Source organism: Xenopus tropicalis, chromosome 4, assembly GCF_000004195.4.
Source record: "Xenopus tropicalis strain Nigerian chromosome 4, UCB_Xtro_10.0, whole genome shotgun sequence".
Classification (NCBI taxonomy): Eukaryota; Metazoa; Chordata; class Amphibia; order Anura; family Pipidae; genus Xenopus; species Xenopus tropicalis.
The window spans coordinates 133,309,178-133,336,563 of NC_030680.2; the positions used below are offsets into that span (position 1 = coordinate 133,309,178).

The 27,386-nt window shown below is 44.7% G+C and overlaps 1 protein-coding gene across 1 annotated transcript; it reads right to left on the minus strand.

Annotated features, from left to right (window-relative positions):
* chst13 (carbohydrate (chondroitin 4) sulfotransferase 13) lies at nucleotides 1–27,365 on the minus strand. Its single transcript, NM_001008095.1, has 3 exons — nucleotides 27,181–27,365; nucleotides 2,562–2,641; nucleotides 1–1,138 (listed from the first exon to the last, which is right to left on the minus strand). The coding sequence occupies exons 1-3, from the start codon at nucleotides 27,248–27,250 to the stop codon at nucleotides 293–295; spliced, it is 996 nt and encodes a 331-aa protein (NP_001008096.1). The 5' UTR covers nucleotides 27,251–27,365; the 3' UTR covers nucleotides 1–292.
* Between the last annotated feature and the right edge of the window lie 21 nt (nucleotides 27,366–27,386).

A 27,386-nucleotide genomic window follows, 5' to 3' on the forward strand; every position in this document is an offset into this window, starting at 1 on the left:
TGCTATTATTTCACTTTTAATATAAGAGCGACTCGTTTCTAAGAAATGTTGACCTTTCAAAATGAAACACAAGTTCCATGCAGGTTTGCTAAACCCAAGCCAATTTATCAGCAAATCAATGAAAAGCAGACAGTCATTAGTTACAAAATGGTGCAGTTCCACACCCAAGCGTGTCTATAAAATGCATCGATGTCCACATCGCAACTTCACTCAGCAATAAATAACCAAATCCTTTATATATACGATGAAGAGCTGTATGGGCACCAGGCCCACGGGCGCTCTCACCATCTGCTCAGTGTAACTTCAGGAAATGTGGGACAGTGTAATTGAAGAGCAGGAAGTCCATCTTGTACAAGTTGAAGAGTCTGCGCTGGTAGAAGAGCGGCACAGTCTTGAAGAACTCGGCAGCCATCCCATCTGTGGTCCGTGTAGTTTTGGAAGAAGATGGGAATTTGACCGAGTCTCCAACTCCAATGAGCTGCAACAAGTACTCGGCATCTTCTTCCAGAGTTTCATACTTTCCTACAACGTCATAATGGATGATGCATGGATGACAAAGAGAGTGCACCCTCTCCCAATGTTCATTAAAAGGTTCCTCCCTTTGGGTCACTGGGTCCACCAGGTAGTACAAAAACTCCTCAAAAGTGACATCATTGCCTCGTTCCAGGGCCTCCACGGAGGGATCCCTACGATGGCGTTCTATGATCTTGGTCCCATAGCGCTTGTGAAAGGCTGTGTTATACGTACGGGTAAACTTGTTCCTGTATGCGGACACCAGCCTCTCAAATGGCTCTCTCACAAAAATGAATTTGAGGTAGTTCCTTAGCCGGTAGTTGATTTCTGCGGTGCTGAACTCTGAGAGCAAGCGTAGGTTTGAAGGAACATGAGCTTCGTTAGCCGGTATGAGAGAAGGGTCCTTATACTTGCCCTGGCCAGTGAGGACCATCATGACCCTCTTCCAATTGGTGCAGGCTACCTTTGGTACATAGCAGTACAGAAGTCCATGGGTGTCATCCACAACAAGATGTTTCAGATCTTCAGATGTCAGGACTCGGCGCTTCCTTGTGTAGGTCTTACAGGTGCTGGCCAGCAGCTCCCGGCGCCCCTGATGCTTTGCTTGGATAGAGGAGGGCTCCAACTAGGGGAATGAAGAGGAGGGTTATTTCTTTCATTACAATTATTAATTATTACATTGTCATTAACTGTGCCTAGTGCAGCAGAATATCTCCAATAAGGAAGCTTCACAGTAAAGGATTTGTGCTCAATGATGGCAATAATGGTAGAATTGTGGGTAAAAAACATGGCAAATTGCGCCTGCACCCAGGCCCCTGTAAGTGTGAGGGGGATTCTTCGCTTGCCCTTATTTGCAGGCCAAGAATCTGCCCCATGTGGTATTAGTCTTATATGGCCAAAATGTCTGTACAACTTGTTACAAAACAAGGGTATTGCTCTTTATGATGCTAAAATGCTTTAATGGTCTATTCTCCTGGGAATGTTCCTACTAGATGTTGGCACACTACTGGTGGCATTTGCTTCCATTCATAAGTAAAGGTTAGGGATCAGGCTTGACTCACAATCGGAGTTCCTATTCACCCCACAACTGTTCTGTTGGGTTAAAGCTGGAACCCTGTGCAGATCAGTTAAGTTCTTCCGCTTCCAACCCTGCAGACCCATTTTTAAGGACCTCACATTGGGAATGGGGCATTATTGTGCTGAAATAGGAAAGAGCCTTACCCAGAATAGAGCCCCACAGTAGAAAGTACAGACCTACCATGGCATAATGTAGCAACACCTTGGCAACGATGGGTGGCTGGGTAGGCAACTGAAAATTTTGCGTAAGTGGTGTCTACATACTTTTGGCCTTACAGTGTAGATGTGTGAGTGCTGGGCCTGGGGGAAGCTGCCCCATCCCACTATAGCAAGTGAATGACTAGGGACAGGCACACTAAGCTAATAACAGCTAAAATCTCTACTGCCTGCCATGAAGTAACCCTTAGGGTAAGAACCCACAGAGCGGGTTAGTCGCCCACGATAGATCTCCAAAAAACCACTGGCAACAGTAGAAGTTGCCAATGGCAAGCCCTTCGCATTGCTTTGGTTTACCCGAAGTCACACAAAATTTCCTCCTGCAGGCATTTCGGAAAATGAAGCGATGCGATGGGCTTTCCACCGGCGACCGCTATTGTTGCCAGTGGAAAGCCTTTCAGAGCGGTAACTTGCTCCGTGGGTTCTTACCCTTATTGTCTGCAGTCGGCTTCCTCTATAATTACACCCCTGGCTGCAGCCTACAACTCCCTCACATGTCTGAACAGCCCCCCCTCCCGCAAACCTGCAGTAATGAATTTCTCTGGCCAATATGCTGATAGGAGATACCCCCCTACACACAAGTATAGCGTCCGTAGATCATGGAGCAGAGTGTATTTGCCCTTATCTCTTGTATCGGCATGCTTGGCTAATTAGCAGCCCGGGGCTGTACAATATCAGGCCATTACTGCTCCCACTGCTGCAATGGAAACTGGAAAATGACATAATGGTACCAGTAATAATGAAAGCTCACCCACCTGCGCACTGTCATATAGGGCTTGCAAGGGACTTCTTCTGGGCTTTCCATGCCATCTGCCACCCAAGAACTGATCTTCAGCTGTAATGTGAAAGGAAGGACAAATAGAAGTTTCAGGGATATTATACCGAACAGTTATGGGTTTTAGAGAACACTAACCCCCAATTCACTTATGTGAACACTAGGGGGCACCATTAGATTCGTTTACATTAGGTTTCCTCCTCAGAGCAAATTATGGCTGCGTCCACTAATACAAATAAACAGGGGTCCCAGCGCAGGGCATTCTGTGCCATTATGTTATATGTAACATTTATTTTAAAAACCACATACTTTCTCTTTAACAGAAAAAAACTGGAACACTTGCAATGACGGGTAATCATCTCAGAATGGCTACTTTTCTTTAAAAATGTGTGTGCCAGGGAAACCCCAAAGCACTGGCATGTCGGGCATGGAATAAAGTTCAATGAAGATTATTTCTCAGAAGAAAGGCCAATAAGTGGAAAAATGAAATTAAAGAGAAGAACATCATAAGCAACAATTGCACCAGATTTCAACAGACAAACGGATAGGAAATGGTGTAAATAGAAGTTCTACTTCTGCCAAAGCCTTGTTACACAGTATGTGGCTTCCTTTCAGTTCTAGGCAAATGTCCCATTTAGATATAAATTAGTACATAAGCAGAGTTACCCTCTGAAATACAAGCCGATCAGTTCTGGTATAAAGTTTCTCTGTCTAGCTTGCCTTACCATACACCTGCTATCCCACAGCCCCAGTCCCCTTCCCAGAGGCTATTATCCCGCCACTGCTACTACTATAGGCACCATCTCTCCCTACTATACCTGCTATCCCACAGCCCCAGTCCCTTCCCAGAGGCTATTATCCCCCCACTGCTACTATAGGCACCATCTCTCCCTACTATACCTGCTATCCCACAGCCCCAGTCCCTTCCCAGAGGCTATTATCCCCCCACTGCTACTATAGGCACCATCTCTCCCTACTATACCTGCTATCCCACAGCCACAGTCCCTTCCCAGAGGCTATTATCCCCCCCACTGCTACTATAGGCACCATCTCTCCCTACTATACCTGCTATCCCTCAGCCCCAGTCCCTTCCCAGAGGCTATTATCCCCCCACTGCTACTATAGGCACCATCTCTCCCTACTATACCTGCTATCCCACAGCCACAGTCCCTTCCCAGAGGCTATTATCCCACTGCTACTATAGGCACCATCTCTCCCTACTATACCTGCTATCCCACAGCCACAGTCCCTTCCCAGAGGCTATTATCCCACTGCTACTATAGGCACCGTCTCTCCCTACTATACCTGCTATCCCACAGCCACAGTCCCTTCCCAGAGGCTATTATCCCCCCCACTGCTACTATAGGCACCATCTCTCCCTACTATACCTGCTATCCCACAGCCACAGTCCCTTCCCAGAGGCTATTATCCCACTGCTACTATAGGCACCGTCTCTCCCTACTATACCTGCTATCCCACAGCCACAGTCCCTTCCCAGAGGCTATTATCCCCCCACTGCTACTATAGGCACCATCTCTCCCTACTATACCTGCTATCCCACAGCCCCAGTCCCTTCCCAGAGGCTATTATCCCACTGCTACTATAGGCACCATCTCTCCCTACTATACCTGCTATCCCACAGCCCCAGTCCCTTCCCAGAGGCTATTATCCCACGGCTAATATAGGCACCATCTCTCCCTACTATACCTGCTATCCCACAGCCCCAGTCCCTTCCCAGAGGCTATTATCCCACTGCTACTATAGGCACCATCTTTCCCTACTATACCTGCTATCCCACAGCCCCAGTCCCTTCCCAGAGGCTATTATCCCCCCACTGCTACTATAGGCACCATCTCTCCCTACTATACCTGCTATCCCACAGCCACAGTCCCTTCCCAGAGGCTATTATCCCCCACTGCTACTATAGGCACCATCTCTCCCTACTATACCTGCTATCCCACAGCCACAGTCCCTTCCCAGAGGCTATTATCCCCCCACTGCTACTATAGGCACCATCTCTCCCTACTATACCTGCTATCCCACAGCCACAATCCCTTCCCAGAGGCTATTATCCCCCCACTGTTACTATAGGCACCATCTCTCCCTACTATACCTGCTACCCCACAGTCCCTTCCCAGAGGATTAAATGGCTGCAATTAGAAAAAAATAGTCTTAGTATTCCCTTAATAGCAAACAAACCTTTGGGGCACTGTCCATGGCATCTGGTAAATATCCACAGAAATGACAGACTCCACATTTCTCCTCACATTACAAAGAAAGCATTCACTGCATGCTAATGAGAGCACTAGGAAAATCCTAGCAAACCAGGAAATGGGCAGGGAGAATTTCACATTATATATATTATATCCCATTTCTTATGCAGCTACAAAAACCCTATGCACTTCAAGGGCACATAAAGCTCTCATGAAAAGTAGCCTTTGCTTCGGAACAGCCAGCCGGCTGAGCACAGCCACTCTATGGGCTAATATAAATGAAAGAAGGCAGAATTCTTACCCTGGGCTGTACTTGCCCTTCAGATGAAATTCTATATAACCAAATAAAATGTTTTCTTGACTATGACTTTCCCATTATATATATTGTCTCTGGTTCTGCTGCCCTAGCCATAGGCATAATTACTTGGCTTTGGCTCTGTAGTTACTGAAATAAAACTTTGTTCCCTTCCCGGATGAAAGCACATCCCTAGCTGCACCGTCCATAGACTGAATACTCAGCATTTCCCATTAGGACACAGATGCCCATGTTGCGTGCAATCTTATAGCTCCGCGTTCCTGCCGTAAGGACTTATCCCCCCCTCTGGGTGGGGTGGGGGACGTGGTCCATCAGGAATTTGGCCTCACATCTGTATCTGATTTCTCGGCCAAACCAAAAGCAAATGTGTATGGGGGGGGGGGGGAAGTGCACTGCTTGTAACCTGGAAACAATCGAGAAACCAATGCCAATTCAAGCTCCGTGTGGACAAACAGAAAAAATGATATAAAATGTCCCAGACTAAAGGGACACAATACTTTAATGTATCTGCCGAATGCAAAGGAGCAAATAGGGGGCTTTGTGGGATCACTCTGTGCGGGCAGAACTAGTTGTTCCTGCTATTTCTGTGCCGAAAGTATTAACAGCTCTTTTATTTCATTCATTCAAGTGCCAATAGATTCTGTGCGCTTTCTGTAAAGGCTGGTGGGATATCGTCAGAACTGAGAACTTTTGGACAAGAGTTTTAAGGGAATAATTGATGTCTGAATTGTTTCAATTTGATACAAGAATGTGTCGGAAGCCAGTGTAGGGATTAAAGGAAACAAATGAAAACCTCCCCCATCTTGTAGGCATTAATGAATAATATATGGTGCTGGTTTCACTCTGATACTCACACGGAGCCTATGATTAAGGGCTGGGCAAGCATGAAACGCATAAGGCTAATTGTGTAGGATCAGTGTAGTTTTTAATGGATATGGAAAAACTGAATTAACTTTATTTTGTGCAAGAGTAATAATTTGTGTCTGGTTTCACTCTGGGCTAAAAATTATCATTATCTTTAAAAATAGCCCCTTTATTGGAGCACCCTATGAGGGATGGGCATGTCCTAACATCCCAGCTAGAAGCACAGTAGGAGGGGGTTGGCCAATCACAGTTCTGAAGTAGTCACACAAGCAAAGACAGGCTTCAGTTTCCTATCAGGTCAGTCTAGCTGCTGATTGGTTCCTATCCTACAGCATTGGTTCCCAAGTTATGGGGCTATATCTTCTATGGATGCTTCAACCAAAAGGCCAGTTATGAGATTTGGATGGAGGGAATGTCTAGCTGTTTTCCTAGATACACCATAGTCCAGTCTGAAGGTAAATTATAGCGAAATTTGGGGTGAAAACTTATCAGGTGTCTGGTGGGGTAAAGGAGTCTTAAGGTGCCCATACACGGGCCGACTATAGCTGCCGATATCGGTCCCTTGGACCGATTCGGCAGCTAATCGGCCCGTGTATGGGCAGAACAGAGCTGCCTGGCCGACCGATATCTGGCCTGAAATTGGCCAGACCTCGATCGGCCAGGTTAGAAAATCCGGTCGGATCCGACTGCCCCATAAGCTCAAATGTAATCCGATCGTTTGGCCCCAGGGTCAAACGATCGGATTATTTTTTTTTCAAGTCCCTTGCTACCCAATATCGCCCACCCGTATGGGCACCTTTACAGTGGAATATACTGTATCGATTGTGAATGAGTGGCACAGCTACTTCTTGCAAGGAGAATATAACAGAATAGGAAGGCTATGGATAGAAATAAGGAAGGTTGGTGCCAGTCAGTATGAGACTGGCAATCTGGGGCAAGGGTTTGGCTAACACAAGGCCATTATCAAGTGATTAGCCTGCCTGGCTGTAAACCAGAGTCAATGTGGAGTCCAATGGTTAGAAACTCTTGATACAAAAGGTTTTTGAAATCAATAAGTACCCTGGACTGGGGCAAGATATGCTGGAATTTGGGTGGACGTGACTGGTACCTGTGCAGGCATTTAATAGTGGAGGAGTACAGTGCCATTTGGAAAAGCACTGGTAAGAGACATGTTCTGACCAGGTACCTCAGCCTTATTTTGATTGGGTGGTGCCTAGCCTAACCTGCATATCCCAGCATCCACACCCCACACAAGCCACACCCCCCCAAGTCGTTTGTTTGGCTGGAAGACGCCAATACAAAAATCATACATTTTCACAGTAATTGGAATTACTTGTCAGAGTTGGCTTTTGTCATCGATTTTCCAGAACTGGCTCCAATTCTCACAACTGCCAACCCTATAAAGTTATATTAGCAACTCCCAGATTAATACACTGGGGGGGGGGTACAGTGATGGAAGATATGGAACCGGGCAGAATATCAATATCCAATTACACAGCACTAAACCCTAGTGGTAAAGCTGCTCAGGATTACAGACCATGCACAGTAATGGCTTGATTAAAAAAAAAAAAAAACTATTAGGACTTGGCTAGAAAGAGACCCTCATTTATAGCGACCTGAGAAGTAATTGGAATTCCGAGAGCCAGCGGAAATCAAATGTAAGATGAGCAAGCTGCGACGGGAATTTATTTATGCCCCATGATTACAAAAATGTCTTCCAAGGGGAAGCAAAAGGCAGCAGGAGACAGAGCAAACTCATAAAATGAGACAAGTCTGAAATACAAAGTGACACAGTTATTCTCTCCCGAATGGAAAGAGACATAAATCTACAGACGGCAAATCTCACCCCAGAGGCATCTGGATGTTCTAAGCCACAGCCTTCCAGCAATACAATAGCTGTGTGCCAAGGGATAGGGGCTTGCTACACAGATATATAGGCAACCAATGGGCTTGTGAGTCAGGCCCGGACTTGCAATCTGTGGGTTCCGGCAAATGCCAGGGGGGCTGCTGTAAGATGCCATAGACACTCACTATTTATTGGGCTGGGGGGGCTGTTTGGGTCTCTGTGTACTTGGAATGCCGGGGACTATTTTGAAATCCAGTACAGGTCTGTTGTAAGCCTACACTTCTAGCCCAGGTCCTACCTATTAATTCTTCTTATAAACATACATTTATTTTACTTAATATTTATACATTACATTTGTTCAGTCCATTCCTTCCCATTTTATATGTGGCACATTTACCTCTCATCAGACCTGCTAAAGGAACAAAGAACATGGCAGACAACCTTCTCGCAAGTCTACAATCATTTTTGGCCTACTTACTTCTTCCACATCATATGAAGATACGGTTCTCAAAAGCCAATTGGTTGCCTATTGTGACAGCTATAACCAGAACTGCTTCTGGAGTTGTAGTTTGAACCCTTCCCCAAGGCTGTGCACACTATACATCATTAAAATGCAATCAAAATACTCTGATGGTGGTACATGCACTAATGCTTACATATTTACGGAAGGGGTGTCTACGGATACATGATTGGGTTCTGCAAACCCAAAACAGTTTATACATACAGAATATTTTACCAGAATAGATGCACACACACAGTTCAATGCGTATAGTTGGGGACCATAAGGTGAGGGCCCTGCTCGTGAGAGCTTTCAAACAGTCTAAGAGATAAGTACAAGGATGGTGGTAACAGTACTTGGATGACCTAGTGAGCGGTCCTATTGGCACTTTGAAGAGTCAGTGTACTCTGGATTAGCTAGAAGCTAGATAGGGATTGTCTCAGATGGACTGTTGTGCCATCTTTCTCAATCTCTACTACATTACACTCTACAATAGTAATGTGTGGGACTGGCCAAAATCCAAACGGCCTGAAAAACACATCTGTAAAGGTTTGTGGACATGGTGGGTATAGCTATGCCCACAGCCCACCAGTTCACAATGCTAGCATGCCCCCATCGGCCACCTGCCGTCGGCTTACTTATACATGTCTGTGTGCTCCACCACCTCAAGTAATGTCAGACATGAGTGGGTTGCACATAAGTACGTAAATAATGATGGCTTGCTAGGTTGGGTCTGAGTTATGAGAGGGTGGATGGGGCCAGTTATCTGTCAACCTGCACATCACTATTGTATAATAACCCCTCCTAATAGTGCATTGAGATGCCTTACACAGTCTGAAGCTCTCCGGCTATTACTTAACTACCATACCCTCCTTCCCAATGACAGGAGTTATGGTTCACCAACAGCTAGAGACATTGAAATCACTGCCCTTGACTTGTGAGTAAGCAGTAATGATGGCTGCATAGGTTCCGATCATGTTAATGAACATTAGCACTGTTCAGATGGACAGGATTTGCCTCTTCTACTGCACAGATGAATCATGAGATGTGGAGCTGGGGTGCTCCATGCCCTTAAGGCCAAGCTCACACAGATAATGGTGCTCTTGGGGAGGAAGGGGAACATTCCATGTGACCAATCAATGGTTATATTAGTCGGCGCCTGGAGGAGCATGATGACAGCATAATGTCAATTTAGGTAACCATCATTTCAGCATCATTATCCTCCATGGTGCAGCGCATCTGGGAAGCAGCACAGCTTAGTGATGCGTAGGTGCATCAGGGACCCATGGGATCCAAGGGTTGAGCAGGTTAAGGTCTGTAGGTTTGGGCTTGGATGGGTGGCATCTCCAGATGTTAGTACAGCCGTACCTGCCGCTTCAGCCATGACACTTTCTCCTCAGTCTTTCGCCCACAACCCACTTCTTACCCCTTGCTAATATCAGTAGTGGGGGGCCCAGACCCTATGTGATAGCAGCAGTAGGTTTGGGTCACAGGTAAAAGGTTAATGATTTTGGGCTTGGGTAATTTGTGAGTTTAGGCCAAGTTTGGGTCAGACTCTTTTCATAATGAACCCTGTTTTCTTAAAGGGGACATATAGGATAATTGGGAAAACCCTAATTTTGTAGGCAATTATGAATAAAATAAGGTGCTGGTTTCATTTTGGGCTAAAAATTAATCCTATCTGTAACAATGGCCCCTTTATTGGAGCTGTGACAAAAAGAAAAATACAGCTGGTGTGCCACAAATTGTGAAATTCAGTGAGGAGGCTCAATCACAATGGTGTAGGTTTCGCCAGGTCTACTAATAGGTACCATGTAAAAATAAAAAAAATCCACTGGAGAGCCAAATGCGTTCTGTGTTGTTTATTAGTTTAGAGATGCATAGCACGCGCGTGCTATGCATCTCTAAACTAATAAACAACACAGAACGCATTTGGCTCTCCAGTGGATTTTTTTTATTTTTACATGGTACCTTTATTGGAGCTCCCTATAGATCCTATCACTTCTCTGTTCGAGTTTGAAATGGAGAGTGGGCATGTCCATAGATCCCTGCCAGAAGCACAGTAGGAGGGGGAGAGCCAATCACAGCCCTGCAATCACACAAGCACAGACAGGCTTCAGTTCCCTATCTTATAGTGCAGTGTATGGAGGGCCGCCGGCTCCCCAGCTCATCCAGAGAATTCAGCCAGCAGGAAGTGGCACAGATGGGCGGGGCTAGTGGGGGTTTGGGGGAATTTCTCAATAAATCAGTCAGAAACACAACTTTTTTAGCACAATCCTTCTATATCTAGGAGGAGTATAATTCACTGGTACAGTCTTAATTTTTATAGGATATGTCTCCTTTAAAGGGGCAGCTTATGATATACAATAGAACGCCAAAAATGTTGCATGTAGTCTTTTATTAAATTGTTCACTTTGACTTTTGAGTTATTAAACTTTTTGTTCTGTAGCTGTCCAGCTTTAATTATAACTGTAAGCTTGTTGCTCACTTGCCCTAGCAGCTGGCCAGTTGTTTGTATGCTTGAAAGCCAAACGCACAGACCATGATCATTATTTATTTATAGCGTCAGCAATTTACTCCACACTCTACATTCAATTATAACAAACAGGGGTCCTAGAGTAATTTGACAAACATATTAGAATAAAGTAAATAAAAACAAAGAATAAAATGGGACCAGAGGGCCTTGCTCACAAGAGCTTATAATCTAAAACATAAGGGATATTTCAGACTGAGTGCTCAGATGAACTACAATTTTCGGCAGCTCTTGCCATGTGCGTAAAGCAGGGCAACCTGTTCACGGCCCCAGCAACAGCTAAAGGGCCACAGGATACACATTCCTAGTGACACATTGCCCATATTTTCTCGTGACACCAACAAGTTATATCTGAACCTCTGTATAAAACACTAAATTGTCTAAAGATTTACCAGCAGTCACATCAGAACAGTGTAATGTTTAACCCTATTACAAATAGTTCCTTAGTTACAAGATTTACTTTACAGGACAAGGATACCCCCCATTCACTGGGGTAACCAGTATGTTAGGAACCCCCACACTGGGGGTTTCCTTGTCCTTTAAAGGTGGTCCCAGCTCACTGGTTCATCTCTAGGGATGCATAGATCAATGCATAGAATGCTACAAACAGCAGCAATGCCCACCAATAGGCAGGGATGTATAAGGGGCCCTACGTCCTAACAGTGTTGCTGAAATTGATCACCTACTTCAATGTTTGTGTTGGGGGCTTAAAGATTTTGCGGTGGGGCTCACTCCCTTCCAGTTAATCCAGGGAACCTAGTAAACTACCGCACTGCAGTGTAACTATAAAGAGGCTGCTGTGTGTATGGATCAGTACTGCACACCTAGGCATTCATAAAAAGCTGCCCTTTTTGTTCCCCTTGAACAGGGAATGTAACCAGATAAAAAGCTGCGCTGATAAAATCTTTATGTTACGTTGTGATATGGAGAAGGCCGAGGGAGATGCATTGAGATATCTGTAAGATAAGTTTGTCCCAGAAGCCCAAGGAAAGGAGGGTTTCTCTGCATTCCGCTCTTGTCAGAGGTATAAATATTTCCCTTATGGGAGGAGAATGCAGAAGGCATAATTTGCTGTTCCTTGAGTTGCGTGGATATTGAACACTAAGGAGATACAGGAAATATTATATACATGACATATGTATGGGAATATAACACAGCTGTAGCAGTCATGTAGATCATAAGCAGCTGGTTACAGATAAATAGTCTGACTCATAGTCTGGCCCAGTGATGGCCCAATCAGACGGCTGCTTTCACTAATTTATTTGCCCCAGGGCAATAATAGCTGAAAATCAAGTGGCTAACATGGACAGAACTTTGCATCTCTGCACGAGGAACAACATCTAATGAATGAACCTGGGAAAGAAAAGGAGCAATGAGCACTGCAGCGTTTGGCAGCCAGAAATGGGCCACCTTGGCACAAACTTCATGGACCTCAGATCAAAGTGTTAGGGAAGTTATTAAGTTGGGCTTATGCTGCCATGCACATACAAATCTATAGAAAGCTGCTACTCCATGCATGAGAGGGGTTACAAGTGCCCCAGGCTCGCCTGATAATGGCTGGAACAGCCCCAGTCTGGTAACGGCACATCTGGGGCTGGTTCAGATGTCTATGGGCTGATCTGGAGAGATTTCCATGCTGGAAAGTGCAGAGTATATTATAAGCTCATTGTCCAGCCAAGAGATCGCAGCAGCCCAATGAGTGAACTGGCTGACATATGGCTTTAGTCGTCCCTCCAGTGGCCAGATGCTTCATACAAGAATATGTGCCAGAGTGCCGCACTGCTAATTGCACTCACTGCTATACACACCATACACCCACCATACACCATTCATGCACCCAATACATTGTGCTGCTATTGCTATAAATTAAAGGGGCAGCTCACCTTCCAGTCTTGTTCAGGGGGACGAGGATGGGAGGGGTTAATATGCCTCTCCTCTGCGATTAGCCCATACGCAGACTGGGGAGGGCGCCAATGCCTAAGGCAATGCCAGACCCAAATACTTTTACTATCTCCAGATTGTGGGGAAGAGCCACCACAAATACACATCATTAGTAACATTATCCTTGTACAGCATCTGTTTGTTGAATGAGAGTCAACTGGGCTGTGGGTACAACTGGGCAGAGCTATATGGGATTTCATGTTGAAATGTGAGAATTCTGTGGGACACTGTATACACCAGCCCTACCTTACAGGTAACTAGAGACTCTACTATACCCACACCCCTTTAATGGCAGCCCTAAATAAATAATAATAAACCAGAACCTCATAAGTGGGCGTTGACTTGACAACCATGAGAGCTAAGCAAGTGCCAGGGCTCTAGAACACAGTGGAATATAGGAACAGGAGCTGGTGGGTATCTTTGTATCTTTAGGAAATAAACAGGTAGCACAGTGCTGCCCGATCCATGGAACCTTAAGCTTTGGTTCATAGGTGGATGATGGAGCCTCCACAACATTTCATATAGAATTTCTAATCACTGCGGTCTCCATGCCATGGTCTCAGCCATAAAGCACAACAGAACTGCTGCTTTGTGGGAGAAAGGAAGAAGGGTTATCTCATTACTTCCAATGTCAAGTACAAAAGTAATTTAACTGTAGCAGCCTGTCCTACCGGCCCGCGTTAGATACGCCAGCCCCACCGGCCCGCGTTAGATACGCCAGCCCCACCGGCCCGCGTTAGATACGCCAGCCCCAATGGCCCGCGTTAGATACGCCAGCCCCAATGGCCCGCGTTAGATACGCCAGCCCCAATGGCCCGCGTTAGATACGCCAGCCCCAATGGCCCGCGTTAGATACGCCAGCCCCAATGGCCCGCGTTAGATACGCCAGCCCCACCGGCCCGCGTTAGATACGCCAGCCCCACCGGCCCACGTTAGATACGCCAGCCCCACCGGCCCACGTTAGATACGCCAGCCCCACCGGCCCGCGTTAGATACAGTGTATATCAAGTCGTACTAGCTAACAGCTCAGTGACCATCAACCTGAAGCTGGATCCTTGTTATTGGGAACCCTGGCATCTGAAACTCCTTAATGACAGGAGAGTTTCAGCTTCAATCTTATACCTGCAATGAACACCAACAACAGAACTGATCACATCCATGGCAAGTATGGGTACAACAGGGTTTACCAGGCAACAATAACATTTCCTGGCATCTCTAAACTGCAGCATTGAAGAGAAACACAAAAAATGGGATGTGCATTAAATGCCACTAAACTTTCTTTTATTATTTTCCCACTGAAGTTGTTTATCGAAACTATGAAGGACTGGTTTCCTTGTTAAGTCTGCCCTGATTTCTATGAAGCAGAATCTGATTCAGCTTGAAGTTTCAGTTTTGAATGAGTCACCTTTGTTCTTTGTTAAAACATTCTTAAAAGTAAACTATACATACACACTTAACCAACAGACAGTTTATATTATGGTAAGTGGGCTTTTAAACAATCTTGCCAAACTGGAATATATATATCAGTAAATATTGCCCTTTTACACCCTTTCCCTTGAGCCGCCATTTAGTGATGGGGTGTGTGCTCCCTCAGAGATCAGCTGACAGGAAATAATGCAGCTCTAACTGTAACAGGAAGTAGTGTGGGAGCAAAAGGCAGAAACTGTCTGTTCATTGGATGATGTGACATAACACATGTATGTTTGCCCTTGGTTTGTTTGTGTGCACTGTGAATCATATAGGCGGCCATACACGTTCAGATTTTAGTCTTCTTCCAAAGAAGGTTCTAATATTGGTTGTACATTCAAATGCAACAATTTGAAACTAACATTCAGACTTAAATTGTAGGATAAAGCCCTGAAAATACAAATGGGAGGATGATCTTAGCATGAAATAGTTGTAGGTCCCCCAAGGATATCGTCTGATACACAATATGTTAGCTGAATTCACATGGTATGGAAATTATCAGGGCGATAATTCAGAGCCCGCACGCGGTCTGAAAATCATATAAAACTAGGTTCCGTACAATTTTATCAGTACGTGTATGGCCAGCTTATGATCCTAGGGGGCGGCCCTTAGTGCTCAAAATGGCAATTTTCTATTTAAGGCCAATGGCACATACTGCTAAAATTATAAATTTATGAATATGGCTTATTTGGTGAAGCAGAGTTTTACATACAGGCTGTATATAGCAATATATATATATATATATGGAGACCTACATTGTTTGGGGGTATAGTTTCCCTCTGATGAATCTCCTCAGGTTGCCTGTCTGTGTTGTAGGTACATAGGGTGGCATCACCAAGTGCAAACTAGGGTTAAGAATTTATAATGTATATATACACAGAGTATGTTGCTATTTGTTATCAATGATTTGCTTGGGTGTAAATGGGGAACCTAGCTTGGCTCTCCCATGGGGCTTACCCCTAAATAACACCACAGGTACTGAAGTGCCCTCAGAGAACGAATGTTGGAACATTCCTGGCGGATTTTCTCCTGGCACTTGGAGTCAATTATTCATGCCCTAGAGATATCATGGGGGCTGGATTTAGCGCTGTCTCACAGATGCCCATTCAAGGCTCAGCAAGGGTCCAGTCATCTGATGGCCACAGAGGGCTTTCTGGTCACATTATTATTCCAGGTGCCTGCCAAGAACTTTCCTGCCGCTGAATGCATGAATTTTCTATTTATTATTAACTGCTTAGGCACTAAAATTTTCCAAATAAAAGGGCTTTTCTCAACAACAAACAGCATTTTATTCGCTGGTGTCAGAAGGAAATATGGACTATAGTGTGTATTCTAAATTAAAATTGGGTTCATGCCCTATTTATAGGCAGGTAGACTTAACTCTACTTACTAATAGGGTGTATTTCCCCTTTAAATCAAAGTAAGAGCGCACATAGCTTTGTAGGTAGATATATTAATGCAGAGTTTGGCAGAAGGCTGTAGAATGAGGGTCTGCGGTAGCAAGGAGGTACCTGGGTTCAGGAACTAAGTGGGTTCAGTTGTATGTGGGTTAGGTCAACACTTTCCAATCCCACAATTCCCTGCACACGTGATGTCAATAAGGAAAGGAACATCACAGTGCAATGCCTTGTGGGTTATGTAGTTCCTGCATGCTGTCTGTAAGCTGTGAAGAAGTTGTTACAATTTGTAACATCAATGTTTTAGTCCCTCCTCCCCTGCCAGGATTTCAAATGATGCAGAAAGAGAAGAACTGTTTTGCAGCTGGATTTCCGCATATAAAATGCTATTTATTCATGTTTTTAAAAGAACAGATTACAGTGATAGGTATATTAGGGGTTTATGTGTTGTGAGGGGCTCTTTAACAAATATTGGTTTGAAATCCGGAGTTCCCCTTTAATGGAAAATACGAAGAAGAATATAACGTCTTGTACCTTGAGAATAATTTTCCCTTTAACGGTTAACCTTGAAACCAAAGAAGGGCAGTATTGTGTTGCGCTGCAGAACGGCTACTACAGACTAGGCTTACTGTAACTGGACATTTGTTTCGCTCATTTGCCGAAAATAAAACTTGTGGTTGGTTTTCCAACCGCAGCTCCATCTCCACAGTCTGAGCTCACAGGATCCCCGAGTCCTAAATAATCAAATTGCAGGGCAAATGTTTAGAGATACACGCATGGCTCGGCTCCGGAGCTCTATTTTAGAACAATAAACCCCATGGGTCTATGGAACCAGACACAGCAAATGATCCAACACCAAACCAATGCTCACGTTACACTGGGAAGGGACTCTGGTTTCATCTGAAGCTCATCTACCTCTGTACAGCCAAAACCCGACACCTCTGTTCTATTTAACTCACCACCTTCCTGAAGCACGCCAGCAAAATGTGGGAAAGGGGGTGCAGGGGGCCTATTAAGGCAGACAAACACAAGGGAATATGGCTGGACAATTTGGCAGCTTCCAGGCTTTGCTCCTATTGCCCCACCACAGTATTTTAGACAGACTATTCCACCGTCCAAACAGAATACAGAGCATCTGTCCAGCCAGAAATTCTGATCTCTGTATGCCTCTAACCAGCCACTGATAGGAGACCAGAAACTTGGTGATAGGTGCCAACCCTGTCTCTGGCTACCCCTGACATATGCTCATTCAGCAATTTGGCTCAAAAGAACAATAACAAATGAATGGCTGATTTTAGACAATGAGGAATTCCTTGCATATATACCAGAATAAGGTTGTGTCTATATTCATTCACAAAGGTACCATGGCTATATTCTATTCATAAGTCAAGCCATCTCCTGCTTTTTAACTGTTATATGGCGAGCAGTAACCACTGTATGTTCAGATGATGTGGTCTACACTTTTCAAGCAGACAGCCGTTTAAAAAAAAAAAAAAAAATAGATGTGTGCATTTATTATTATTATCAACATTTATTTATAAAGCGCCAACATATTCCGCAGTGCTGTACAATAAGTGGGTTTCATACATTGGACATACAGAGTAACATATAAAGCAATCAATAACCGAAACAAGAGGTGAAGAGAGCCCTGCCCAAAAGAGCTTACAATCTGCAGATCTTTACTGCTTCAGGGCTGTGGCAGCTTTGGGCTGGAACAGAAGCACAACACACATGCAGACTGGTTTTGGCTTCAGCTTAAGATATAATTTAAATCATAGATCTTTAGGGAACTAAACCTCATTTCTTATGGCTTTGAGCCTCCTACTATAAAATATAAAAATAAAACCCCAACTACCGACTGCACTTAAGTTCCTAATTCCATGCTCAAACCACAAAGGAATAGGAACATAGACAAGTCATCCCTGAAAAGTTTTATTGTGGTTGTCACAACATGTTAGGCCCCAACTTCAGAACTCTCAAATGCAAGAGATACTGTTCTGGACTGGTCCGTCACATACCATCAGAATGTATGTATGTATGTATGTATGTATAATTTTATTTATAAAGCGCTACTTATGTACGCAGCGCTGTACAGTAGGATACATTATTACAAACAGTGGGTTATTAAGATAATAATAGATAAATACAAAGTATAACAATAAATACAAATAAATACAAGATACAGTTGCAATACGTTAAGAGTCAAAGACACAAGAGGATGGAGGTCCCTGCCCGTAGAGCTTACAATCTATATGGGAGGGTAACTTACAGAAACAAATAGGCAAATATAAGTGCTGTAGGTCACAGTGGGTGACACTATATTATAAGAATGTACACTTACTGAAAAGCCTATGCAAGATCCTTATAGCAGAGATTACATCGCTGGGGGTTCTACTGTTTCCAGCCTGTTCATGGCTAAAGCCACAGTAAGTAATATAACAGCCTTATCGGATATCTACAAATGAAAATATAAAAAAAGAGAACCTTCTGTCTGCATGCAGTTATTTATACCCCTGTATTCTGCCAAAGGGAAATAAAGGGGGTTTTCCCTGGTTTTAATTAATGTGCACCCTTTAAGGTGGCCATATACGCAGCATGTACTTCGGATGGGCACAACTAGTAGCTGTGTGTAGGAATTGTATTTCATCATAGAGACTGGACATTACTTGTTGTCATAGATAACATGTAATTAGCAATTTTATCTACAACATTCCCTCTGACCTCTCCCCCCCAGGGGTAAAGGGCAAATGTCCTCTCCGTCTCCGGTCCACTTTAAAGGGATACTGTCATGATTTTTATGGTATACTTTTTATTTCTAAATTACACTGTTTACATAGTAAATAATTCAGTCTGCCGTTTAATTTTTTTTAGCAGTAATATTGGTGTGTAGGCGCCATCACAGTGCATTGTGCCTGAGTCTGAGCTTTCAGAAGGAGCCAGCGCTACACATTAGAACTGTTTTCAGCTAACCTATTGTTTCTCCTACTCCCATGTAACTGGAGGAGTCCCAAGCCGGACTTGGATTTCTTACTATTGAGTGCTATTCTGATACCTACTGGGAGCTGCTATCTTGCTCCCTTCCCATTGTTCTGCTGATCGGCTTCTGGGAGGGGGGGGGATATCACTCCAACTTGCAGCACAGCAGTAAAGTGTGACTGAAGTTTATCAGAGCACAGGTCACATGGTTGTGGCACCCTGGGAAATGAAAAATATGGCTAGCCCCATGTGAAATTTCAAAATGAAATATAAAAAAAAATGTGTTTTTAAAAAACAGATTTCAATGCAGGATTCTGCTGGAGAAGCTCTATTAACTGATGGGTTTAGTAATGGGGCAATTAGCCCAATTACAAAAGCTCCAATTCACTGGACTATGGCATAGCCACACCTTTACCTGCTGAAGAACTTTTTTAAAGCAGAAGTAAGGCAGATCCAAGCCCAGCAGGCACGGCAAACAGTAGACGTGACAGTTGCAGATATTTCCTACCAGGCAGCTGTTAACACCCAATTGGCCAAATGGACTGACATGAGGATTAGAAATCAGAGATCACAGACACAGTAATTAAACATAAGACGATTGCAACTTTCACAGCAAACTGCCAAATGGAGGGCGGGCCCCTGTGCCACGCTAGGGGTTAATGCAGAGCGCAGAGCAAGGTCAGACCATGTGTGTTTGCACAGCCTGCTTTATATAGCCTGCTGTATGTTCCACGCCAGCTCCAGCTCTGGCAATAGGGACAGACAAGACAGTAGTAGGCAATGGATTGCAATTTATACCCACCTCACTTCAACATAACTTTTAATATGTTATAGAATGTCCTATTTCTAGCATCTTTGCAAATGGTCTTCATTTTTTTTTCATACTTTTTAAATTATTTGCCTTCCACTTCTACATCCTTCTAGCTTTCAAATGGAGGTCACTGGCCCCGACAGCTAAAAACTGTTGCTCTGTGAGCTTACAATTTTATTGTTATTTTTACACCTTATCTTTCTTTTCAGCCCCTCTCCTATTCATATTCCAGTCTCTCACTTAAACCACAGCCTGGTTGCTAATGTAAACATGACCCTAGCAACCAAATAGCTGTTGAAATTCCAAATTTCTGAACAAAATAGCCAAATAACTGAAAACCACAAAAAAAATAAAAAATAAAGATAACTGCAAATATCAGTGTCAGGTTAACAACAAATTAATTAAACCTAATCAAATGTTAAAAGGGTCGTTTACCTTTAAATTCACTTTTAGTATGATGCAGAGTGTTATTCTGAAACGATCTGCAATTGGTTTTCATTTTTGGTTATTATTATTTGTGGTTTTGAATGATTCAGCTTTTTGTTCAGCAGCTATCTGGTCGCTAGGGACCCAATTATCCTAGCAACAAGGCAGTGGGTTGAATGAATTGATAGAAATATGAGCATGAATATGAATAGAAGAGGTCTGAATAGAAAGATAAGTAACAAGTCTGCCAGAAGTGACATGATGTCCCCACCCTTAGCCTCTCACACCCACCCCACCAGCTCCTCCATCAGACTTGCATAGGAATCATCTGGTGGCAGCTGGGGAGGGATATTATATTATTACATTATATGGCTCTGGATATCAGTCGTCTCGTCAATGGTTGCAGGAAAGATCATAATTGTAACGTGTATGGCCACCTTTAAGCTGACACCCTAGGCACAGGCCCTGGGGTGCCTATATATAGATGCGCCCCTGGATAGATAGATTAAATTGATAAATTACCCAGGTCAATATTCCTGCCACTTCTTGCCATAACTCATTGCTTACAGAAAGCAGCTGTACCCAGCCAGGCAGAGCAGTGCACCAAGTACTTTATGTTCATGGGAAAGTTTACATTGCACTGTTCTGTTTCATAGCAGAGTCCCCCGGGGAAGATAAGATAAAGGGCCCATGATGCAGCAGAAGTTATTTTGCACTGCAGGATCATTTAAAAAGTGCCATAATTATATAACTCCTCTTTGTTTTTTTTACCCTGGTTAATGATATAAACAGAAACAGGGGTTCTGACCTTGTGGAGGCAGTTTACCAACTATAAACAGCAGTGGGGAAAGGTTCTGTTCCGAAGCTATAAGCTGCTGCAAGGAGTAAGCCCTAATAGTGCAGGAATCTCCAACACAGGTACAAAGTTGAAAATATGTTTGTGAATCCTGTCCCAGTTCTAAAGGCCAAGTAAAGATGAACTAAAGATGCCCTTGTTTTCTTAATAATTGGGCCACTGCCTATGGCCGGTATCATGCTTGGTGCATTTTGAGCCGTGACTCTTTTCATGTCCATAGTGCCACCGAGAGATCTGTACAGGTTATAATCACTCATAGACACCCCAGCACGAGGGCCAACAGCTCATTCCATTCCTGTCGATGGGAATGATCCACAGTGAGTGTTTGACCCGCCAGTGTGCTGCTGCCTTAAAGCTAAAGCCCCAATACAGATGCACTGGGGTTCACTGCCTATCAGTTACTTAGTGGCCCAATTTATAATGGGGGCAGAGAAGCTGCCAATATCATTTGTGGGTATCTGTGACAGACTCATTCTGATGTAGATACCAAGTGCCAATTTCAGCAGCATTATACCCACAGTTGGCACATGGATGATGCTGGAACGCACTGTAGATGGGAATGGCCCTAGGGCGCTTAGAGCCTTGAAACCTTTAGGCTACAGAAGGTGACTAGTAAGGTTGTGGTCAGCCAGCCTGATAAACAATGGCAGCTTATGTGAGTCTAAAACTGAGCCAGTAAGCCAGGGGTAGCAAAGCCAAAGATCACAGTGAGGTATCCACATCATAATACTGTCACTAAAAGAGAAGAAAATAAAGATAACAATATCAAGTAAACTGAGAATAAATGCTGCTTATAAATTGCATATATTTCCCCACAACATAAAATATATCTGTGTATAATCAGTGGCTTCATGCAGGGAGAATTCCTAAAGCCAAAAAATGGAAAAAGCACAAAACGCAGCCCCTTACCAAGGGTAATCCCCCAGAATGTACCGACAGCCGCCTAAACATCCCATAAACAAATGTATGTATGTTCAGTGGGAGAGAATGAAGGAAGGGGCAGAGGCAGTGATGTCATCTGTTAAATATTTTGTGCTTTTAAAAGGACCCCCCAACCCCCAGATGTCTCTGTAACCAAAGCATTGGCTGGTGTCGATTATACGGTGTTAACCCATGTTGTGAAGTAGCTCTTAGTCTGGTTGTCTGTAGCTACACTGGCCAGAAACAGACCCAGATATACACTGGCCAGAAACAGCCCCAGATATACACTGGCCAGAAACAGCCCCAGATATACACTGGCCAGAAACAGACCCAGATATACACTGGCCAGAAACAGACCCAGATATACACTGGCCAGAAACAGACCCAGATATACACTGGCCAGAAACAGACCCAGATATACACTGGCCAGAAACAGACCCAGATATACACTGGCCAGAAACAGACCCAGATATACACTGGCCAGAAACAGACCCAGATATTCACTGGCCAGAAACCAGAAACAGACCCAGATATTCACTGGCCAGAAACAGACCCAGATATTCACTGGCCAGAAACAGACCCAGATATTCACTGGCCAGAAACAGACCCAGATATTCACTGGCCAGAAACAGACCCAGATATTCACTGGCCAGAAACAGACCCAGATATTCACTGGCCAGAAACAGACCCAGATATTCACTGGCCAGAAACAGACCCAGATATTCACTGGCCAGAAACAGACCCAGATATTCACTGGCCAGAAACAGACCCAGATATTCACTGGCCAGAAACAGACCCAGATATTCACTGGCCAGAAACAGACCCAGATATTCACTGGCCAGAAACAGACCCAGATATTCACTGGCCAGAAACAGACCCAGATATTCACTGGCCAGAAACAGACCCAGATATTCACTGGCCAGAAACAGACCCAGATATTCACTGGCCAGAAACAGACCCAGATATACACTGGCCAGAAACAGACCCAGATATACACTGGCCAGAAACAGACCCAGATATACACTGGCCAGAAACAGACCCAGATATACACTGGCCAGAAACAGACCCAGATATACACTGGCCAGAAACAGACCCAGATATACACTGGCCAGAAACAGACCCAGATATACACTGGCCAGAAACAGACCCAGATATACACTGGCCAGAAACAGACCCAGATATACACTGGCCAGAAACAGACCCAGATATACACTGGCCAGAAACAGACCCAGATATACACTGGCCAGAAACAGACCCAGATATACACTGGCCATGAACAGAGACCCAGATATACACAGACCTAAGCTGGCCATACACGTGGCGATCTGACGATGTTTCGTACGACCATCGGTCGCACGAAACATCGTCAGATCCGCCACACACCATTCAGGGCTGAATCGGCAGGTAAGGAGGTAGAAACAATAGGATTTCTACCTCCTTCTGCCGATTCAGCTCTGAAGGGAGAATTTTGGTCAGGCGCCTTCTATGGCGCCCGATCAAAATTTTCTAACCTGGCCGATCGACGAGCCGACCGATTTCAGCAGCTTCCTGCGACATCGGTCGGCTCGCTGACATACCATACACGCACCGATTATCGTACGAAACGAGGTTTCGTACGATAATATCGGTGCGTGTATGGCCACCTCTACACTGAGCATAAACAGACACACATACACAGACTTACATTGGCCAGAATGAGATATACAGAGATATAACTACACTGACCAGAAAGACAATAAACAGAGACAGACCTACACTGACCAGAAACAGACAGGGCTACATTGGGCAGAAAGAGATAAAGAGAGACAGACCTAAACGGGGCAGAAAGAGATATACAGACACAGATCTACATTGGGCAGAAAGAGATATACAGACACAGATCTACATTGGGCAGAAAGAGATATACCGAGACAGACCTACATTGGGCAGAAAGGAATATACAGACACAGACCTACATTGGGCAGAAAGAGATATACAGCGACAGAACTACATTGACAAAGAGATATACAGAGACAGAACTACATTGGGCAGAAAGGGATATACAGAGACAGACCTACATTGGGCAGAAAAAGATATACAGAGACAGACCTACATTGGGCAGAAAGAGATATACAGAGACAGAACTACACTGGGCAGAAAGAAATATACAGAGACAGACCTACATTGGGCAGAAGAGATACACAGAGACAGACCCACACTGGACAGAAAGAAATATACAGAGACAGACCTACATTGGGCAGAAGAGATACACAGAGACAAAACTACATTGGGCAGAAAGAGATATACAGAGACAGAACTACACTGGGCAGAAAGAGATACACAGAGACAGACCTACACTTGGCAGAAGCAGACACCAATATACAGAGACAGAACTACACTGGGCAGAAGAGATACACAGAGACAGACCCACACTGGGCAGAAAGAAATATACAGAGACAGACCTACATTGGGCAGAAGAGATACACAGAGACCAAACTACATTGGGCAGAAAGAGATATACAGACACAGACCTACATTGGGCAGAAAGAGATACACAGAGACAAAACTACATTGGGCAGAAAGAGATATACAGAGACAGAACTACACTGGGCAGAAAGAGATACACAGAGACAGACCTACACTTGGCAGAAGCAGACACCAATATACAGAGACAGAACTACACTGGGCAGAAGAGATACACAGAGACAGACCCACACTGGGCAGAAAGAAATATACAGAGACAGACCTACATTGGGCAGAAGAGATACACAGAGACCAAACTACATTGGGCAGAAAGAGATATACAGACACAGACCTACATTGGGCAGAAAGAGATACACAGAGACAGAACTACACTGGGCAGAAAGAGATACACAGAGACAGACCTACACTTGGCAGAAGCAGACACCAATATACAGAGACACGGCTCTACAGACAGACAAAGGCACCCATGGACAGACTCATATGGCAGGCTCACAGACAGAAGCAAGATTGCAGAACAGATGCAGAGACAATCCTGCCACTAAAGCGCTGTGCCCACAATGAGAACCAGCTCGGTGTTAGTGCTGCGCCAACACTATTCCAGTGCCACCCAATCGCCCGCTGTCTGACCCACTGGTTCCAAACAAGAAATGCAAATGCAAGAATAACACAGCCAGCCCCAAATAATTTGCACTTGGTGGGTCTAACTGTGGTCCTGTGATTCACGGGAACTTTAACCCTTAGAGCCCCAAATAAAGAAAGGGCAGCAAGTCTCCCTTTGGCAGCGACTGGAAGGCTGGACAGGAGGCTCAGAGACCCTTTTGATTAGGGAGGCTTGTCAGTAAACAGAGAAACTTTCCTGCAGGGTTGGACTGGGGGGTAAAGCAAATACAGGGGATATTCCATAGGCTGCACTCACGCACAAAAAGGCTTTTAATTCAGTTAACTCCTGAGCTCTCAGACTCAGAGGAAAGGGGGGGGGGGCGACAATACATTAACCCTTTCCTGTATCCAGGATTGGAAATCACTTAGAAGGAATAGACAGCAGAATCCATTTCCCTGCCTTTTTCATGGAAACCCTGGTTAAACGTTAACTAGGCACACAGCCATGGTTTTTCTACTACCTGACCCCAAGAGCTTACGATCTGTCATTGCCACATGGCTACACACATAAGTATTCATTAATGCTCACAAAAACACCTCTAAATAATAAATTCACAGCTGTTTTTTTCAGACTGAGACTCCCCTCCTGAGGCTCTCCAGCTGTTAATAACAACGCCAAGCCCTGTGAGGATGTCAGGGGGTGCTGGGAGTTCTTTGTTTTCTCTGTAAAAAAATTGAGATTTAATTGCACTGATCTCAAACAGTTCCCCCCAAAAGTCCAGACTTGGTGGCATGAGTTTTTAGCCAAGTCTCTCTCTATCACTGCGCCTGGAAATCAGCTGGAACACCCGGGGCCCCGGGAGCTGAAGGAATCTGAGGGACCCATTTAATAACCTGCAACCAGCTGTTCTTAAACTGCAACTCCCATCATGTTGAGAAGTGCAGTTGGGAGGCTGCAAATCAGACTTCCCTGATGTATATACTGTAACTTGTGGAATTCCCTCCCCAAATCAGTCGTACTGGCTGATACATTATATAACTTTAAGAAGGGGCTGGATGGATTCTTAGCAAGTGAGGGAATACAGGGTTATGGGAGATAACTCTCAGTACAAGTGAGGGAATACAGGGGTAGGGGAGATAGCTCTCAGTACAAGTGAGGGAATACAGAGGTATGGGGGATAGCTCTCAGTACAAGTGAGGGAATACAGGGGTAGGGGAGATAGCTCTCAGTACAAGTGAGGGAATACAGGGGTAGGGGAGATAGCTCTCAGTACAAGTGAGGGAATACAGGGGTAGGGGAGATAGCTCTCAGTACAAGTGAGGGAATACAGGGTTATGGGAGATAGCTCTCAGTACAAGTGAGGGAATACAGGGGTAGGGGAGATAGCTCTCAGTACAACTGAGGGAATACAGGGGTAGGGGATATAGCTCTCAGTACAAGTGAGGGAATACAGGGGTAGGGGAGATAGCTCTCAGTACAAGTGAGGGAATACAGGGGTAGGGGAGATAGCTCTCAGTACAAGTGAGGGAATACAGGGTTATGGGAGATAGCTCTCAGTACAAGTGAGGGAATACAGGGTTATGGGGGATAGCTCTCAGTACAAGTGAGGGAATACAGGGGTATGGGAGATAGCTCTCAGTACAAGTGAGGGAATACACGGTTATGGGAGATAACTCTTAGTACAAGTTGACCCAGGGACTGGTCCGATTGCCATCTTGGAGTCAGGAAGGAATTTTTTCCCCTCTGCGGCAAATTAGAGAGGCTTCAGATGGGGGTTTTTTGCCTTCCTCTGGATCAACTAGTAGTTAGGCAGGTTATATATAGGCATTAAGGTTGAACGTGATGGACGTATGTCTTTTTTCAACCCAACTTACTATGTTACTATACAACTCCCCAAGAGCTTACAGCTAGCCACAGACTCTATGCCAGCTACCCATCACAGAGAGCATGCAAAGTCCCACAGAGCTTGCACTCTAATCATGGGTACAGCATGCACGGCTGTATTGACTCCAGAAGAAAGGCAGAAATTCTAGGCTGTAGTTCAGAGATGAGATCTAACCAACAGGATTTCAGAGAATCTGTGCTGTGCCACAGAGCTTGCACTCTATCCAGGCAAAAGCCAGCAATCATGGGTTCTGCATGCACGGCTATAATGACTCCAGGAGAAAGGCAGAGGCTGTAGTTTCTGAAACCAACAGGATTTGCTGTGCCACAGAGCTTGCAATCTACTTAACAGAACTGCAGCAATGCCAGGCTGCCACTCAGAGTTCCATTCAACCCAGCAGAAGCCCAGGAACCCAACGCTGTGCCAAAAAGCTTACATTTCTATTAAACCCAATAATAAAGCCATGTCCCAGAGAGTTTATCATACGGAGACACAGTTATGAGTAACAGTTTCCAGACTCCCTCCCCCCAACATTAATATGAACGCTCCATTCCCCCCCGCAGGCTGCCCTGTGGTCCGCTTACCTGAACCCAAATGGCTCTGGAAGTAGAATATGACCAAAATGAAGGAGCCCAGGCAGGTCGCCAGGGCCATGACTTTGCCTCTCCTCATAGCGAGTAGTCAGGTTGCAGCCCCAGGTGCTCATTGCCCGGAGAGTCTGAGGGGCAGTAGCCGCTCAGTAGCCGCTCACTCGCAGCCCGCTCTCTCCCTCCTCAGCCAGGAGAAGCCA

Coding starts and splice junctions, on each gene's coding strand:
- chst13 (NM_001008095.1), bottom strand. CDS start 27,250: ATGGCCCTGGCGACCTGCCTGGGCTCCTTCATTTTGGTCATATTCTAC. Junction 2,642..27,180: donor CCAGAGCCATTTGGGTTCAG/GTAAGCGGACCA, acceptor TTCACATTACAG/CTGAAGATCAGTTCTTGGGT. Junction 1,139..2,561: donor CCCTATATGACAGTGCGCAG/GTGGGTGAGCTT, acceptor TCATTCCCCTAG/TTGGAGCCCTCCTCTATCCA.